The sequence below is a fragment of the Danio rerio genome, chromosome 13 (assembly GCF_052040795.2).
Source record: "Danio rerio strain M-AB ecotype USA chromosome 13, GRCz13ab, whole genome shotgun sequence".
Lineage (NCBI taxonomy): Eukaryota > Metazoa > Chordata > Actinopteri > Cypriniformes > Danionidae > Danio > Danio rerio.
In genome coordinates this window covers 46,270,219-46,286,580 of record NC_141033.1, presented here as the reverse complement: position 1 = coordinate 46,286,580, position 16,362 = coordinate 46,270,219, and the positions used below count along the sequence as shown (strand labels likewise).

General features: G+C 35.7%; 1 protein-coding gene across 30 annotated transcripts in view; it reads left to right on the top strand.

Annotated features, from left to right (window-relative positions):
• The first annotated feature begins 1,855 nt into the window (after nucleotides 1-1,855).
• The window catches only part of ablim1a (actin binding LIM protein 1a), a 110,724-nt gene continuing 96,217 nt past the window's right edge, over nucleotides 1,856-16,362 (top strand). For 22 of the 30 annotated variants that reach the window (XR_015504860.1, XR_015504858.1, XR_015504866.1 and 19 more), the window contains exon 1: nucleotides 6,358-6,461. Coding sequence is in view for 4 of the 30 variants with exons in the window: in XM_087277245.1 (XP_087133371.1) it covers nucleotides 6,365-6,461 (97 nt within the window). In the remaining 26 variants the exon portion in view is untranslated. 30 annotated transcript variants of the gene reach the window in all.

The window sequence follows — 16,362 nt, the reverse complement described above, 5'->3', positions numbered from 1 at the left end:
TCACCTATAGCGCATGTCTTTGGACTGGGGGAATCCGGAGCACCTGGAGGAAACCCACACTAACAAGGGGAGAAGATGCACACTCCACACAGAAATGCAAACTTGTCCAGCTGGGATTCGAACTAGCGACCTTCCTGCTCAGAATTGACAGTGCTAACCACAGCCATTGTGCCGCCTTTTTATTATTATTATTTTTATTTATTTTTAAATGTATAATATGGAGGAAACACCAAATGAGGGTGGAACTGTGTGTACGTAACTTCCCATGCAAAAAGTTGTCATCTAAAAAAAACAAACTTGATAGGAGAATGTCTGCAGCTGTAAGTAAAATCTAAGTAAAAAACACTTAACCGAAATATTGACTTCATTGAACCATTTTAAATCATCATATGAGACATTATTTCATTCATTTTCCTTCACTTTAGGTCCTGATTTATCAGGGATCACCATGGCAGAATGAGGCGCCAACTACTCTTGCGTTTGGTTTATGCAGCGGATGCCCTCCCTGCCAACAGTTATTTTGTCAAACAATTATTTTTAGGAAGGTTTCTACACAACATTTTATAAGTGAGACCACAGGAATCATATTTTAAATTTAAATTGACTCACTAGCAGACACTTTCATCCAAAGTGACATTCATTCATTCATTTTCTTGTCGGCTTAGTCCCTTTATTAATCCGAGGTCGCCACAGCGGAATGAACCGCCAACTTATCCAGCAAGTTTTTACACAGCGGATGCCCTTCCAGCCACAACCTATCTCTGGGAAACATCCACACACACATTCACACACTACAGACAATTTAGCCTACCCAATTCACCTGTACCACATGTCTTTGGACTGTGGGGGAAACCGGAGGAAACCCATGCGAGGGCAGGAAGAACATGCAAACTCCACACTGAAACGACAACTGAGCCAAGATTCGAACCAGCGACCCAGCGACCTTCTTGCTGTGAGGCAACAGCACTACCCACTGCACCACTGCCTTACCCCAAAGTGACATAAAAATACAACAAAAAAACTTCAAATCATCAGAGGGTTGCAGTATGTAAATGCTATCACAAGCCTTTAAACATTCACTACCTAACAAAAGTCTTGTAGTCAATCCCAGTTGTAAGAGCAACAAATAATAACTTGACCTCTAGTTGATCATTTGTAAAAGTGGCAGAAAGTAAAGTTTTCCCATGCATGAATTTGTTAAACTGCATCCCAATCATCACAAATACTGCAGAAGACCTATTGGAACCCACATGGACCCAAGATTCTCACAGAAATCAGTCAAGTTTGGTGAAGGAAAAATCATGGTTTGGGGTTACATTCAGTATGGGGGCGTGCGAGAGGTCAGCAGAGTAGATGGCAACATCAACAACCTGAGGTATCCACTCTGCTGATCTCTCGCACGCACCCATTACATAACAAACCACAGGAGAGGGCAAATTCTTCAGCAGGATAGTGCTCCTCATACTTCAGCCTCCACATCAAAGTTCCTGAAAGCAAAAAAAAGTCAGGGGTAAAAAAAAGTCACAGCTGAAATTAGCCTATATAGACATAAATATTAAATTAATGTGAACAGCTGTAAAAAATAAATTTTGATTCTATGTTGACTTAGTCAAATATGCACCAAAATACATTCATGAAAGTGATTTTAATAGAAAACAAAACAATAAATGCAAGTTACTTTAATGTTTAAGAAATAATGGTGTAATATTAATGTTTATTCTGACCTTTGGATGTATAAAATCTGTATAATACAGTTACAAATGACATGGTCTAACAATAGCCTATTCTAGCTCTTTAAAGATAAGCTCATGCTCGTGCGCGTCATCATCGCCGTACGGGCTGGAACCGATTCTCTAATCAGATTCCCGTCCGGACCGGGACACGGTGTTTCAGGAATGTCTGTACGCGGTGAGTTTGCGGGACATTCATGCATCATTATCATCATCGTTTTTACAGTATGTCCATTTACTCCAGTCATCGTCCTCACCTGCTCATGCTGCAGAATGTAAGCGCTTATCATTAACTTGATCTCTGTTGCGGAATGAAAATCCATTTGCATCTCCTCTGGAACTCCCATCCACAATACAACATCGATTATCCACAATATAACATCGATTATTAAATAACTCAAACTTGGTTTAGTAAAGAACTCCAAGGCTGACAGACGGTCATAATGTATAGTTTTTACTGTGAAGGTTTAAAAAACAAACTGCCATCAGTTAAAAATTGTAACAGCGTTTGGGAAGAGAAAGGATGAATTTGCTTCATTAAACCAACAGATGGCACCAAAGTTGGTGTTATTAATATCAGAGATGTGCCCTGCAAGTTTCAGACACGCCTGGGCTAGCTAGGAGTGCCCAAACTCGTTCCTGGAGAGCCAATCGATGTCCTGCAGTTTAGCTCCAACTTGCCTCAACACACCTGCCAGGACATTTCTTGATTAGCTAGCCCAGGTGTGTCGGATTGGGTAACAAAACTTTGCAGGACCGTTGGGCACCCCGCTTTCTATAACCATCACAGGTGTGTTGAAGCAAGTTGGAGCCATTTTATGGCTTTATTTATTATCAGGGACTAGTGGAGAGTTCATGTGTGTTGAGAAATCCTCTGTGGATTTTATTGGAACGTTAATTTGTGGTTTGCAAATGTTCCCAGAGTTTATATTATAGGTTACCAGGATTTTTTTATTTTCTTTACGTGAATAGAGCAATTCCTCTAGGTTAGAAGAACGTTTCCGGAATGTTCTCTTGGTTGTCTTTTAGTTGTAGCTTAAAAACCTCCCCAACACGTTTCATTAAGATTCATTTTTGGTTACTAAAATAATAATAATAATAGCCTACAAAGAATGTTCCCATTTAAAAATTTTGTAGATATATGGCAATATATGCAAATTAAATATATGACATACAAGTTCTAATTTGGATGATACAGTCTCTGCCAAAATATTGCAACAAATATCTGTTTACATATATATTTTTCAACCATTGATATTTCAAATATGTGCATATATGTTCAAATGTATTAGCTATGTGTATGTTTATATATGGCCGTTTATGAAAATTATATATCTAATACAGGCTATAGAACCAAATGGTTGGACAAATATTATATGTAAACAGCTATTTTTCCAATATTTTTAAATATGTTTCCTTTATGACATATTTTACACATGTGAAATCCAAATATGAACTTTTATGTCATATATGAAGTATATTGCGGCGGCGCAGTAGGTAGTGCTGTCGCCTCACAGCAAGAAGTTCGCTGGGTCAGTTGGCGTTTCTGTGTGGAGTTTGCATGTTCTCCCTGCGTTCGTGTGGGTTTCCTCCGGGTGCTACGGTTTCCCCCACAGTCCAAAGACATGCGGTACAGGTGAATTGGGTAGGCTAAATTGTCCCTAGTGTATGAGTGTGAATGAGTGTGTGTGGATGTTTCCCAGAGATGGGTTGCTGCTGGAAAGGCATCCGCTGCGTAAAAACGTGCTGGATAAGTTGGCGGTTCATTTCGCTGTGGCAACCCCAGATTAATAAAGGGACTAAGCCGAGAAGAAAATGAATGAATGAAATATATTGTTATACAGTATATTAGATTTCTAAATGGGTTCCTAGAGCGTTCTTTCTCTCTTGTTTGGTTCTTAAAACTAAATAGAAACTATATGGTAACCTTAAAGAGCGTTCTGTGATAGTTATGCTATGGTTAGCACATTTGTGTTTTACTTTGTAGATAAAATAAATGTATTTTTTTGTGTTTTTTGATGTATCATCAAATTCTCTGGTAGCTCATTTACTAAGCAACGCTCGAAGATTTCTACATGAATATTGGAAGTGGGTGTTTCATAAGTTATAACACATTACCTGCACAGAGTAATGGCAGATTATAAAAATGCGTAACCATTAAATACAGATAAAAAGATATTAATGGTGCAACTGAGGTTTGCGGAATATTCGAGTGGTTTGGTTTCCCACAGCTCAGCACTTTGTCGTTTTAATGCTGTAGCTCTTATAGGTGAATCAATATATCCGTCTGTATTATTGAGCGATGGCCATGTTCCCATGTTCAATGAGTGAACTGTAAAGGGCTGATCAGCCCTGCATATCAGCACTGCATTTCCGAGCCGTACTTTCAGCATGTTCCACTTTGGGAAAACACAGTCACAGCTATGATGTTTCTTAAATATGAAAAATATCAAAAATATCTTATTTTTTTAATTAACCTACCAAAAATCTATGAATTGGCATTAGATTTAATACAAGTGTCACTTTCATTGAAGTGATTCTCTTTAATGTAGTTGTAGTTGACTCATTTGCGATAAAAATGCTGATTACTGATGTAATTTTCCATGAATTTGCTATATTAGCGATTAAAATATTACTTATCTTGTTAACATTAGCTTGTTTACAATAGCTTGTTGCATAGTGCACCGCAACTAACACGGCAACCAAAGCCCTTTCCCATGCATTGTTTAATTTGTCACGAGTTGGCATAATATTAGCTTAACATTAACGCTCATAATTAGAATATTGGTTAACTGTGTATTTACTAAAAAGTAGATCATTTACTAAGCACTGTGCTACATCCGAACTGACCCCACTGTATTTTTTGTATAATCAATTCTAATCGGTCCAACATGTATATACAGTTAGAGTCAGAATTATTAGCCCCCTGAAGATTTTTTTCAGCACATTTCTAAACATAATAGTTTTAATAACTCATTTTTAATAACTGATTTATTTTATCTTTGCCATGATGACAGTAAATAACATTTGACTAGATATTTTTCAAGACACTTCTATACAGCTTAATGTGACATTTAAAGGCTTAACTAGGTTAATTAGGTTAACTAGGCAGGTTAGGTTAATTAGTTATTGTATAACGATGGTTTGTTCTGTAGACTATCGAAAAGAAATATAGCTTAAAGAGGTTAATAATTTTGTCCTTAAAATGGTGTTTAAAAAAATGTATAACTTTTTATTCTAGCCAAAATAAAACAAAAAGATTTTCTTCATTCAATTATTCATTCATTTTCTTGTCGGCTTAGTCCCTTTATTAATCTGGGGTCCCCACAGCGGAATGAACCGCCAACTTATCCAGCAGCATCTCTGGGATCTTTAAAAGAATAAAATATTATCAGACATACTGTGAAAATTTTCTTGCTCTGTTAAACATCATTTTGGAAATATTTAAAAAATAAAATAAGATAAAAAGAGAAAAAATGGGTGGTGTTGGACCGGCGAGGTTACATGTGCACACGGATACTAGCTTTGATTATATTCTACCTCTAAGCTTTAATCATGGCAAAGTTACTTGAGTCTATGTTCTGAGTCCCAAGCCATTTGAATCACATACAAATTAATTAGGTTAGATCTGAGGTAACAATTTAAACCGAATGTCACGCTGCTTTACAAAATAAATAACTTTATTTATAAAACACATTATTTTACGCAACTATAAGCACACATTTAACACATTTGTACAGCCTGATCTCACGAGGAAACGTAAAAATTTTACATTTTGTCAGTTTAGTGGCTAATTCGTACAGTCAGTCAGTCGTACGAAAATGTAGGATTTTAAAAAGGAGGCATGGCACCCAGCTCCACCCCTAACCCCAACCGTCATTGGGTGATGGGCAAACCATACTAAATTGTACAAATTAGATCGTACGAATTCATACGAATTAGCCGCTAAATCAAAAAGTTACGAATTGCCGTGAGATTGCGTTGTGAAGTATTTACCCATTTCTTCCGCGTACCACTAGAAGGAAGCCCACAGTTTGAGAACCACTGCTGTAGACAATCTGGAAAAAAATACCTAATTTAATTACCTTAAAATAGCTTTAAAAACTGCTTTTACTCTAGCCGAAATAAAACAAATAAGACTTTCTTCAGTAGAAAAAATATAGGAAATACTGTGGAAAATTCTTTGCTCTGTTAAACATCAATTGGGAAATATTAGAAAAAATTCACAGGAGAGTTAATCATTTTGACTTCAACTGTATGTGTTTGTGTGTGTGTTTGTGTGTGTGTTGTTGCATCTCTGTTCTGCTCGTCCCGTAAATGCCCCGCCCCGCTCTGCGCCAGGAACGGCCGACTTTTTCTACCTGTTAGACTGCAGCATCACCAGCCTATCCTTGACAACGGCTGCCGCGGTAACCTGAATCTCCTCCTCCTGCTGTTCTTCCTCTCAGTCCGGACAGCAGAACACATGCAGCGAGGACTCTCCGTCTCAGCACTTTCCTGAGTCTGCTGTGCGCGTGTGCATGTGGCCCGCGTGCGAATGTGAATTATTGATGAGGACGCAGCCTCAGAAGGTCCTGCCGGGGCCGTCCTGTTAGTCTGGAAGGGTGTGAGTTTGTGTATGTTCGTCAGTAGAGATGGGGGAGAAGAGTGCAGTGCACCAGCAAAAACAGCCTCCTTATGATGGACTGTGCAACTACGCCCAGAAAATCACGTCCTGCTTTGGACTGGATGGTAAGCGCAGATTTGGCTGGTTTTATGCTCTGAGTGATTTATGTGTTTGTCTCTGCTGGATGCGTTGTGCCTTTGTTTTCCTCTGAAAGGGAGTTGTCTCTGATTTGTGTGCTGGAACTGATGCTGGATCAGTTTTCGGGAGGTGATTGGTGCATTTTCACTCTAACCTTAATGGTGTATTTATTTGTAGCTAATTGGCTGTGTGCTGCCCTGCAAAGAAGAAACAGCAAACCAGTGTGTTTACTGTATAGAGAATATGGACGAGACAGTCGAAGCCAAAATTATTCGCCCATCCGTGATTTTTTCCCCCAAATTTTTCCCAATTGATGTTAAACAGAGGAAGGAAATTTTCACAGTATTTATTTTTTGCAGAAAATCTTATTTGTTTTATTATGGCTAGAATAAAATTAGTTTTTAATATTTTAAAGCATTTTAAGGTCAACATTATTTGCCCCCTTATGCAATATATACAGTCAAAGTCAGAATTATTAGCCCCCTTTGAATGTTTTTCTTTTTTTTTAATATTTCCTAAATAATGTTTAACAGAGCAATGAAATTTTCACAGCATATCTGATAATGTTATTTCTTCTGGAGAAAGTCTTATTTGTTTTGTTTCTGCTAGAATGAAAACAGTTTTTAATTAAAAAAAAAAACATTTTAGGGACAAAATATTAGCCCCTTAAGCTAATTTTTTTTTTTCGACAGTCTACAATAACTTAATTACCTAACCTGGCTAGTTAACCTAATTAACCTAATTAATTAATATCTAATATATTGTTCACTCGTCGTAGCCAGTGGTGTAGTGGTTAGTGCGTCGACACTTGCACTCCGGTGCTCGCGGCGACCTGGGTTCGATTCCGCCTCGCGGTCCTATGCTGATCCTTCCCCTCTCTCTGCTCCTCATGCTTTCCTGTCAATTCTCTCTACTGTCCTTTCAAAAATAAAGGTGAAAACCCCTAACAAAATTTAAAAATATTATTCACTGTCATCATGGCAAATATAAAATAAATCAGTTATTAGAAATGAGTTATTAAAACTATTATGTTTAGAAACGTGTTGAAAAAAATCTCTCTGTTAAACAGAAATTGGGGAAGAATTAAACGGGGGCTAATAATTCAGGGGGCTAATAATTCTTACTTGAACTGTATATTCTTGATTGTCTACAGAACAAATGATATGCCTAATTACCAGCTTTACTTGTTATATTAGTAAATCCATACAAAGCAGTTATTTTTACAGTTCACAGCTGTCTTTGTTTCTGTACAATTCAAAAACTGTTGTAAAACAGATGTTAATGAACCCATAACTAACTTTAATAATTTGATTCTCACCTTATTCTCAGTCCGCATGCTCTTCTTATTTGAAATGTTATTTTGTAAATTAAACAAGGTTATGTTATGTTGAATATGAGTACAAAAAAGTTTGTCTGAGATTGTAGAAAAATTATGTAAATGAAAAAATGAGTAAATGAATAAACACAGATGAATTCTAAACAACATATATTCATGTAAAGCTACAAACTTTATATTTTTTGTTGATTTCACTTATTAAACCACATAATATTTACAAACACTCAGATTCAGTTTACCCTAACTTGCCTAATTAACATAGTTAAGCCTTTAAATGTCACTTTAATCTGAATACTAAAAACATCTAGTTAAATATTATTTACTGTCTTCATGGCAAGGATAAAAGAAATCAGTTATTAGCGATGAGTTATTAAAACTATTATGTTTAGAAATGTGTTGAATAAATCTTCTCTCTGTTAAACAGAAATTTGGGTAAAAATGTACAGGGCGGCTAATAATTCAGGCGGGCTTATAATTTTGACTTCAACTCTCTATGGAAAGAAAAAAAATATGAATATTAAAAATTAATGTAGGGTGAGAGCTTGGCATATCATCTAAAACAAGAAGAGTACATGCTGTCCTGCCCATCTATTCACATTCAATGGTGTTTTGCTCAGATGCTGATCTGAAATCAGTGGTTGGAAGATTTTAGTGCTCAACTGCTTTTGTATGTGACTCTGGATTGTATGTTGTATGGGTAGAGTTTTGGCAATAGACAAACATACACTGAATGGGTCAAAATGATAGATTTTTCTATTATGCCAAAAATCTTTAAAATTTTAAGTAAAGCTTATGTTTCATGAAGATATTTTGTCAGTTATTTGCTGTAAATGTCCCAAAACTTAATTTTATTATTAATAATGTGCATTGAAATGAATTTAGACACTTAATATTTAAATTTATCATTTGCATTCACAAAAAGCTGGATTGTGAACTACGTTAAAAGTTAATGCAAGCATCCATTGTTGGTACATTTCCATCTTGTTGTCCTAACTAAAATTGTCCTTTTTGTGACTTATTTTTTTATTAGCAATGTGCAATGAAATTAATTTAGACACCTTTAAATGTGATTTTCTCAGCATTTTTCAAATATCGAAAAAGCTGTTGTTGTTTTTTTCTACCACTATATTAACAATGAAAAGCATTTATACAGCTTTCAGGTGACGTATAAATCTCAGTTTAAGATGGAAAGGACTGGTGACTGGTTTTGTGGTCCAGGGTCACATAAATGTATTTGTTAGCTCTTCAGTCTGTTAGCCTCTTTTGTGAAGTTCTGTGATGTAGCATCTTTGGCATAAACAAAAACAGCTGGAACATCCATCTGCACATCTGTCTCGATCTGTCTATTTTTCATATTTCAAAAAATATTTGATACATATTTTTTATGACTTATTTTAAGAAGTTTTTTTTTTCATTATATTACAAATATGCTATATGTCTTTCTATTTGTATAAAAGGGGATTTGTTTTTGTGGCCCAGAAAACTGTCATCTTGCCATGTTGACACCACAAACCTAAATCATCAAGGTCTCAGATATGAGGGTCAAAGTATGCTTTTAAAAGCCATTAATTACTTTACTGTAAAAAATGTGTAACCCTGCTTTAAATGTGATAAGTTGACTTTACTTTAAAAAGTGACTAAACCCGTTGGAACTAGGAACTGTTAAATTGACTTAACTTAAATTTTACAATTGTGAACATAAATCATTTACCTAATCATTTTAAAACAGTTGGTTTTAACCCAGGCTCATTCTGATTCGTTTATTTATTTTATTTTTTTGGGGCTTAGTCCCTTTATTAATCAGGGGTCACCACAGTGGAATGAACCGCCAATTTATCCAGCACATGTTTTACGCAGCGGATGCCCTTGCAACTGCAACCCATCTCTGGGAAAGCTCATTCTGATTACTTACCCCTATACACAGTTCTGGAGAGCGCTTTAGTTTTAATTAGTTTTAGTTTTCGCGACTCCGCCAGAGGCCACTGTGTCTGCTTTTTGAGAACTCAGTTTTTTTTTCGTAAGGTCCATTCGCGCCTGCTCTTCTCACTTAAATCCACCAAAGGCGGCAGATGTCTGACTTATTGACTGTCTGAATGACTGACCAACCGATCGACCACCCGTTCCCTAAACTCAACAAATTTTAGAACTGTTTTAAAAAGCACCGATTGCAGCGCCCAACCACTTCCAAATCGACAGTGTTTTCAAAAGCAATCCAGAAAAAGAAAAAAACCCTGATTTCTACCACGAGTGCAGATTTTACCACATTCTCACCTTGATATTTACTTGTTTATTTTATTTTTTGGCTTTTGTTTTACCTGCTTTCTGAAACCATTCTTTACCAGACTTGAACCCTGTCTTTACACTCAACTCCGCTCTGTGTCTTAAATCCTCTGACGTACACATTGAGCCACTGGACAAACTGGTAACAGCAGAAAAGCCGTCTACATGGAGGTAAACGGTCAGCTGGTAAGCACCAAACGTAACAGCGTCATACAGCCCCGTAGCATTCGATTTAAAGATGAAATGCAGCCATACGTACTTCTGGATACATAATTTGCAGTCTTCTATTGCTATGTTTTCAGAATAAGCCAATGTTGGTTGGTTTATAATCGCATGTTTAAGTAAACACAACTAATACTAATAGTATACTCACTTCTTTAGATACAAGGAGCATCCCAAATACGCCATTTTGTAGTATAAATAGTGTAAGTAGTGCGTTTTCACTGAAAACTCTAAAAATAACAAGTGCACTTTAATTACCCGGATGATGCACTCATTCAGCCGGTAAAATTAAGTGTGGAATGTTGGACACTTCACGCACTCAATGACTGCAGATTTGCTCATGTAGCGGAAGTGGAGAGCTATCGGGCGCACATGTTGCATAACTTTATTTATTTTGGCCGGTGAAAGTGAAGTTCTCTTATGAGAGGGATTATAGCGCCTCCCGGTGGAGAATGCGGCAATACTCACGGCAGGTATTATTTGGTACTTTGTTAATTTATTTCAGTAATTTGGCAACGGTCAAACGTCATCTAAGATACGGGTTGAATTTCCGCTTAGTAAAAAAAACATTAGTGCTCCATTTGGGAGGACACTACATACATATACTTTGCTGTTGAGTGTGTAAGTACATAGTGCATGAGTGCATAGTGTATAGTGTGCCGTTTGGGACGCAGCTATAGTCAACTAATCACTTTAAAAGCAATGGATTTACTCACCTTTTTAAGTAAAGTTAACTAACTGCTTTAAATGCAATGGATTACTCACTTTCTTAAGTGAATTCAACTAATCATTTCTTTGGCCAGCCAATGAAGACAATCTATTACAAACCTACATTATTTTGTGGCAGAAGTAAGACTGGAATTACTGATGACTCGTTTCAGCCCGTTCTTTCTTTAACAGTAACTTTTTATTTCCGCACTTTGATCTTTTGCATTCACAAACAGCTGGATTGCGGACTACATTAAAAGTTAATGCAAGCATCCATTGTTAGTATATTTACAGCGATCTTGTTACATAACTTATCTAAAATTGCCCTTTTCATGACATTTTCTGAAACGCTTTTCCTGTTGAGGGCAGATTAGTGCTCGAGTCGTGTGAAAGAGAGAGAACGGAAGACAGCTCCATATAATGGAGACAGCAGAGCTCTATTATTCATGAAGCCCAATATCACTCAGAGCATCACGAGGAAAGAAAAACTTCATCCCTGTTTCTCCCGTCTAACCTTCATCCATTTCCATCACTCTCTTCTCCCCTCCCTATAAAATCTCATTTTCAGTTGACATGTAAATGATGTTCAGCATTTGATAGTTTAAAGATTACATGCATATTCTAATCCCCTGCAATCTGTTATAAAATCTGTCAGCATCTGCCAACATACTTTGTGGCTCTTTTCAGAGTTGTAATGAAGATCTTTTAGTATTTTTCAAAGGAGTCTTTATTCTCGCAGAGTCTGTGCATGTTGCCAAATTTCAGTCATTTTATGAAATATCTTAATGTATTTTCCACTAGAGTGAAAAAGAGCAGGTTAGAATTAATTGAGTATGAATGTTAGATTTTTACTGTGTTTTTTTAATCCATTGAATTCAGCATAGGGCGAGGCAGTGGCGCAGTAGGTAGTGCTGTCACCTCACAGCAAGAAGGTCCCTGGTTCGAACCTCGCTTAGTTGGCGTTTCTGTGTGGAGTTTGCATGTTCTCCCTACCTTTGCGTGGGTTTCCTTCGGGTGCTCCGGTTTCCCCCACAGTCCAAAGACATGCGGTACAGGTGAATTGGGTAGGCTAAATTGTCCATAGTGTATGAGTGTGAATGTGTGTGGATGTTTCCCAGAGATGGGTTGCGGCTGGAAGGGCATCTGCTGCGTAAAAACTTGCTGGATAAGTTGGCGGTTCATTCCGCTGTGGCGACCCCGGATTAATAAAGGGAGTAAGCCGACAAGAAAATGAATGAATGAATTCAGCAGTAGTTTACAACACTATTGCGGGTTCACACCAGAAGCTCTAGCACATCACCAGCCATAATGAGATTTTGCACGCTCAAAACGAACTTCCGCCAATGTCATGATGACTTCATATTTGTTGTACTCACCCAAGCAAACTTGCGGGCATTTTGAGTATGAAATCAAATTAATGATATATGGAAACACATTTACGCTAGATAAGAAAAAAAAATCAAGCCTTAAAATGCCCAAAATTATGTCTTAAAATTAGTTTAAATTAAATTAAGTTAAAATTAAGTTAAAATTAGGAGCTGAAACTTTGAAATTATGAGATGTCAAAATTATGACTTATAAAGTCAAAATCATGAGACCGAAGAGAAGTTCACCAAAAAGAAGTTCACTTAAAAAGATATGCAGAGTTCAGATCCAAAACCCTCTAAATCCATCTGACCTCTTTTCTTGTAGATGAGCATTTTCTATCAGGATACTCTGATTCGGTTCAGAAGATTCATTTTATATGTAATTATGAGGTTATTAGCTGGTACATAAAATAACCTTTTTTTTCATAAATGTCACTTTAGACAATATTTTGGTTTTGACCAAGGTCAATTTTCCTGGAAAAAATTCAGACTGCGTTTAGAGGTTTTTGCATCTGAACTCTTCATACGCAAACATTTATTATGACATATGTGCTTTAGAGGGGCGGTTCTAGGATTTCTTCCTTAGTGGGGCTTAATTTGAACTCACTAAATCCTAATTGTGACATTTTTATGACATATTTGTTGCATGCACCCAAGCAAACTTGCAGATGCGTTGATTATAATATTCTATTCTTGATATTATATAAATATCATATGAGCTGCACGGTGACGCAGTGGGTAGCACGTTCTCACAGCTAGAAGGTTGCTGGTTCGAGCCTCGGCTGGGTCAAATGGTGTTTCTGTGTGGAGTTTGCATGTTCTCCCTGTGATCACTTGGGTTTCCTCAGGGTGCTCCGGTTTCCCTCAAAGTCCAAAGACATGTGGTACAGGTGAATTGGGTAGGCTAAATTGTCCGTAGTGTATGTGTGTGAATGAGTGTGTATGGATGTTTCCCAGTGATGGGTTGCGACTGGAAGGGCATCCACTGTGTAAACCAAATGCTGGATAAATTGGCTGTTCATTCGCCAGATTAATAAAAAAGACTAAGCCGAAAAGAAAATGAATGAATGAATATCATATGGAAACCCATTTCTGCTAGGCAAGGAAAAAATCAAACTTTAAAAAGTCAAAATTGCAAGTAAAAAAATAGAGCAGTGTAGTCTCGATATACAGTAAAGTGTCCTTTATAAATGTTTCGAGTAGAATTGTTGCATTATATTATGTAATGACCTTCTCTGTGAAGGACAAGTACAAAGAAGCAGTTTTGTTGTCTTGGAAAGCATGCTAATTTCCTTTTTCAAGAACCCTTTTTTAATTCCTGCTTGCGTAGGCATCTCTATATGGTTTGGAACGGAGCCTGGGTCTGTCTTAATAGTATAAACTGCTGATTCACTCCCTCTCTAATGCATCTGAGAGTGCAGAAAGACCCTCCGTTGGGTCTGTCACTGGGACGCATGTCTGTTTAATCAGATTTTTTAGCATGTAATTTCATAAAAGCGAAAGGTTCAGTGCTTTCCTTCAGAATTTGTCATTGTTTAGTGAATTTTCGACTGCGACTAAAGCACTTTTCAGATGTGATTAGTTTTCTAGTTTGAATTTGGATGTCTTGTCATGTCATTCAAATCGGTTTATATAATCAGTATGGAGTTTATTCGGGGGAGTTATGCATTTCGTAATATTTAATGTTATATTACTAAACCGGTCCTTGATTCTGATTGGTTAAGCTGCTTTTAAAATCACTGTAAATGACTCTGCAAACATTACATCATGGTTACTGTGCTGTATGCCTGTTTGTCATTGCGGGTTTAATTTCTGTATTATGTATTTCAGCTAAAATTATATCATTATTATTTATACATTGAAGTAAGTGTGAGCCTTTTTGATGTTTTATTTGCACTTATGTGAAAATATGTGTGTCCAGAATTTCCAAATATTATTTATAATGTTTCTTTCATGTGCATTTATCATCTTATTTTTACATTATTACTTTTATTAATCCTTTTTTAACTCATTCAGTCCCATCCCTCTCTAGAGAAATAGTCCATTATAGTGAAAATAAACAGCTGAAGAACAGAGTATCATAGATTAGAATCAGTTTTTCTGCACTGTGGTATTTTTAACACATGACTTTCTCTTGCATCTGCTTCTCTCATAGCATAAGAAAATGTTTTTTTTTCATTTTTAAGTAGGTTTATTGTTTAATTTTTCTAGGGAGAAGATGATAGTTTAATATATTTCTTTAAAAAAAAGGTATATAAATACCTTTAAATATTTATTTGCTTAATATAATAATAATTATTGTTATTATTCAGAACACTAATAATAATTATTAAATAAATAAATGAATACAAAAAGTATTATTATTATTGATAATAATATTTATTTATTTATTTATTTATTGTAGCTGAAGGGCAAGTGAGTAAACAGCAAAAGAACAGAAAATCATCTGTCATTCTAGTAATATAAATATAATCTCAGCAAACCTATGATGATTAATGTTATTATTATTTTATTATTATTATTATTATTATTTTATTATTGTTATTATTATTATTTATAACACTAATTAAATACACTTATTAAATACACTAACTTAAAACACTTATTAAATAAATAAATACATACATACACAATTATTATTATTATTATTATTATTATTATTATTATTATTATTATTGATAATAATAATAATAATAATAACACTATAATGTTTATTATTGATAATCATAATTATTTATTTATTATTTATTTTAGCTGAAGGGCAGCACTGACTTCCAGTTCCCTCCAGCTTTTATTCTTGCTAGAATTGGCAGAAAGCCCCAAAATGCATAATGAAAGGTCACCAGGCAGCACAGCAGGAAATTTAGCTGCGATTACATTTTTTGATCAAGGTCAAAATAAATTAAGTCCTATCTGGATTTTAAATATATTCCCTAGAAAATTAATATAATATCAAACTGCTGGGTCTGTCTTATTTCAGTGGCTGGATAATAAATAGATGCACTGTATGTTTAACAAACAATCCCCATAACCTTAACAGTTTTTTTGCCCTCAGTCAGAAAGGCGAGTCCCATTGTCTGTGGATGCCCATATGTTCTCACCTCTATCCTCTAGGGATGAAGGAACAAATGCAAAGGTGTGGTAGGGATTTGTAAATTTGTAACAGTCAATGAACGTCTGTCTCACATTAATTAAGCTACAGTGATTGGATTTTTTATGCCATCGTCACTAAATAAAATGAACTGGCTTTAAATTTCATAATTGCAAATGAAAAGCAGATTAGTCTAAATTAAAGAGATAGTTCACCCCCAAATGAAAAGAAAATCTTCATTTACACACCCTTGACTTGTTCACAACCAGTTTAAGTTTATCTGTTCTGTTTAAAAAAGAAGATATTTTGAAGAATGTTGAAAACCTCTAAATATATGGTTTCAGCATCGATATCGCAATGTCAACAATTGAGTTTACATGAGATTTGTGGAGTCATTGCAACGTATAACCATAACAGTGTTAATCTTTATCATTTGCAAGTGTTTTAAAGGCATTTTAAGAAAGCGTAAAGCATTCGGACACAATGTAAAGCAATTGAAACTTTAATGTAGAGAAATTTGACTGATTTATTAATACAATGAAGACTACACAGTGCTATTTGACATTAAATTTCTGTATTTAAATACTGTTTGACTCTTAAATATATAAATAATTGCTTACTTGACTTTTTTCTTTGCTCTGTTGTAATTATTCATGCACTTTTATTTTTAGACATGAATCACACAATTACAAAATCAACCCAAATAATCTAAAAGAATTATTTTATTTCACAAACCATCTGCTGAAATTGTTTTCATATGGCAAAACTGTATATTCATTTATTCATTCATTTTCTTTTCAGCTTAGTCCCTTTATCAATGTGAGGTCGCCACAGCGGAACGAACCGCCAACTTATCCAGCATACGTTTTACGCCCTTCCAGCCG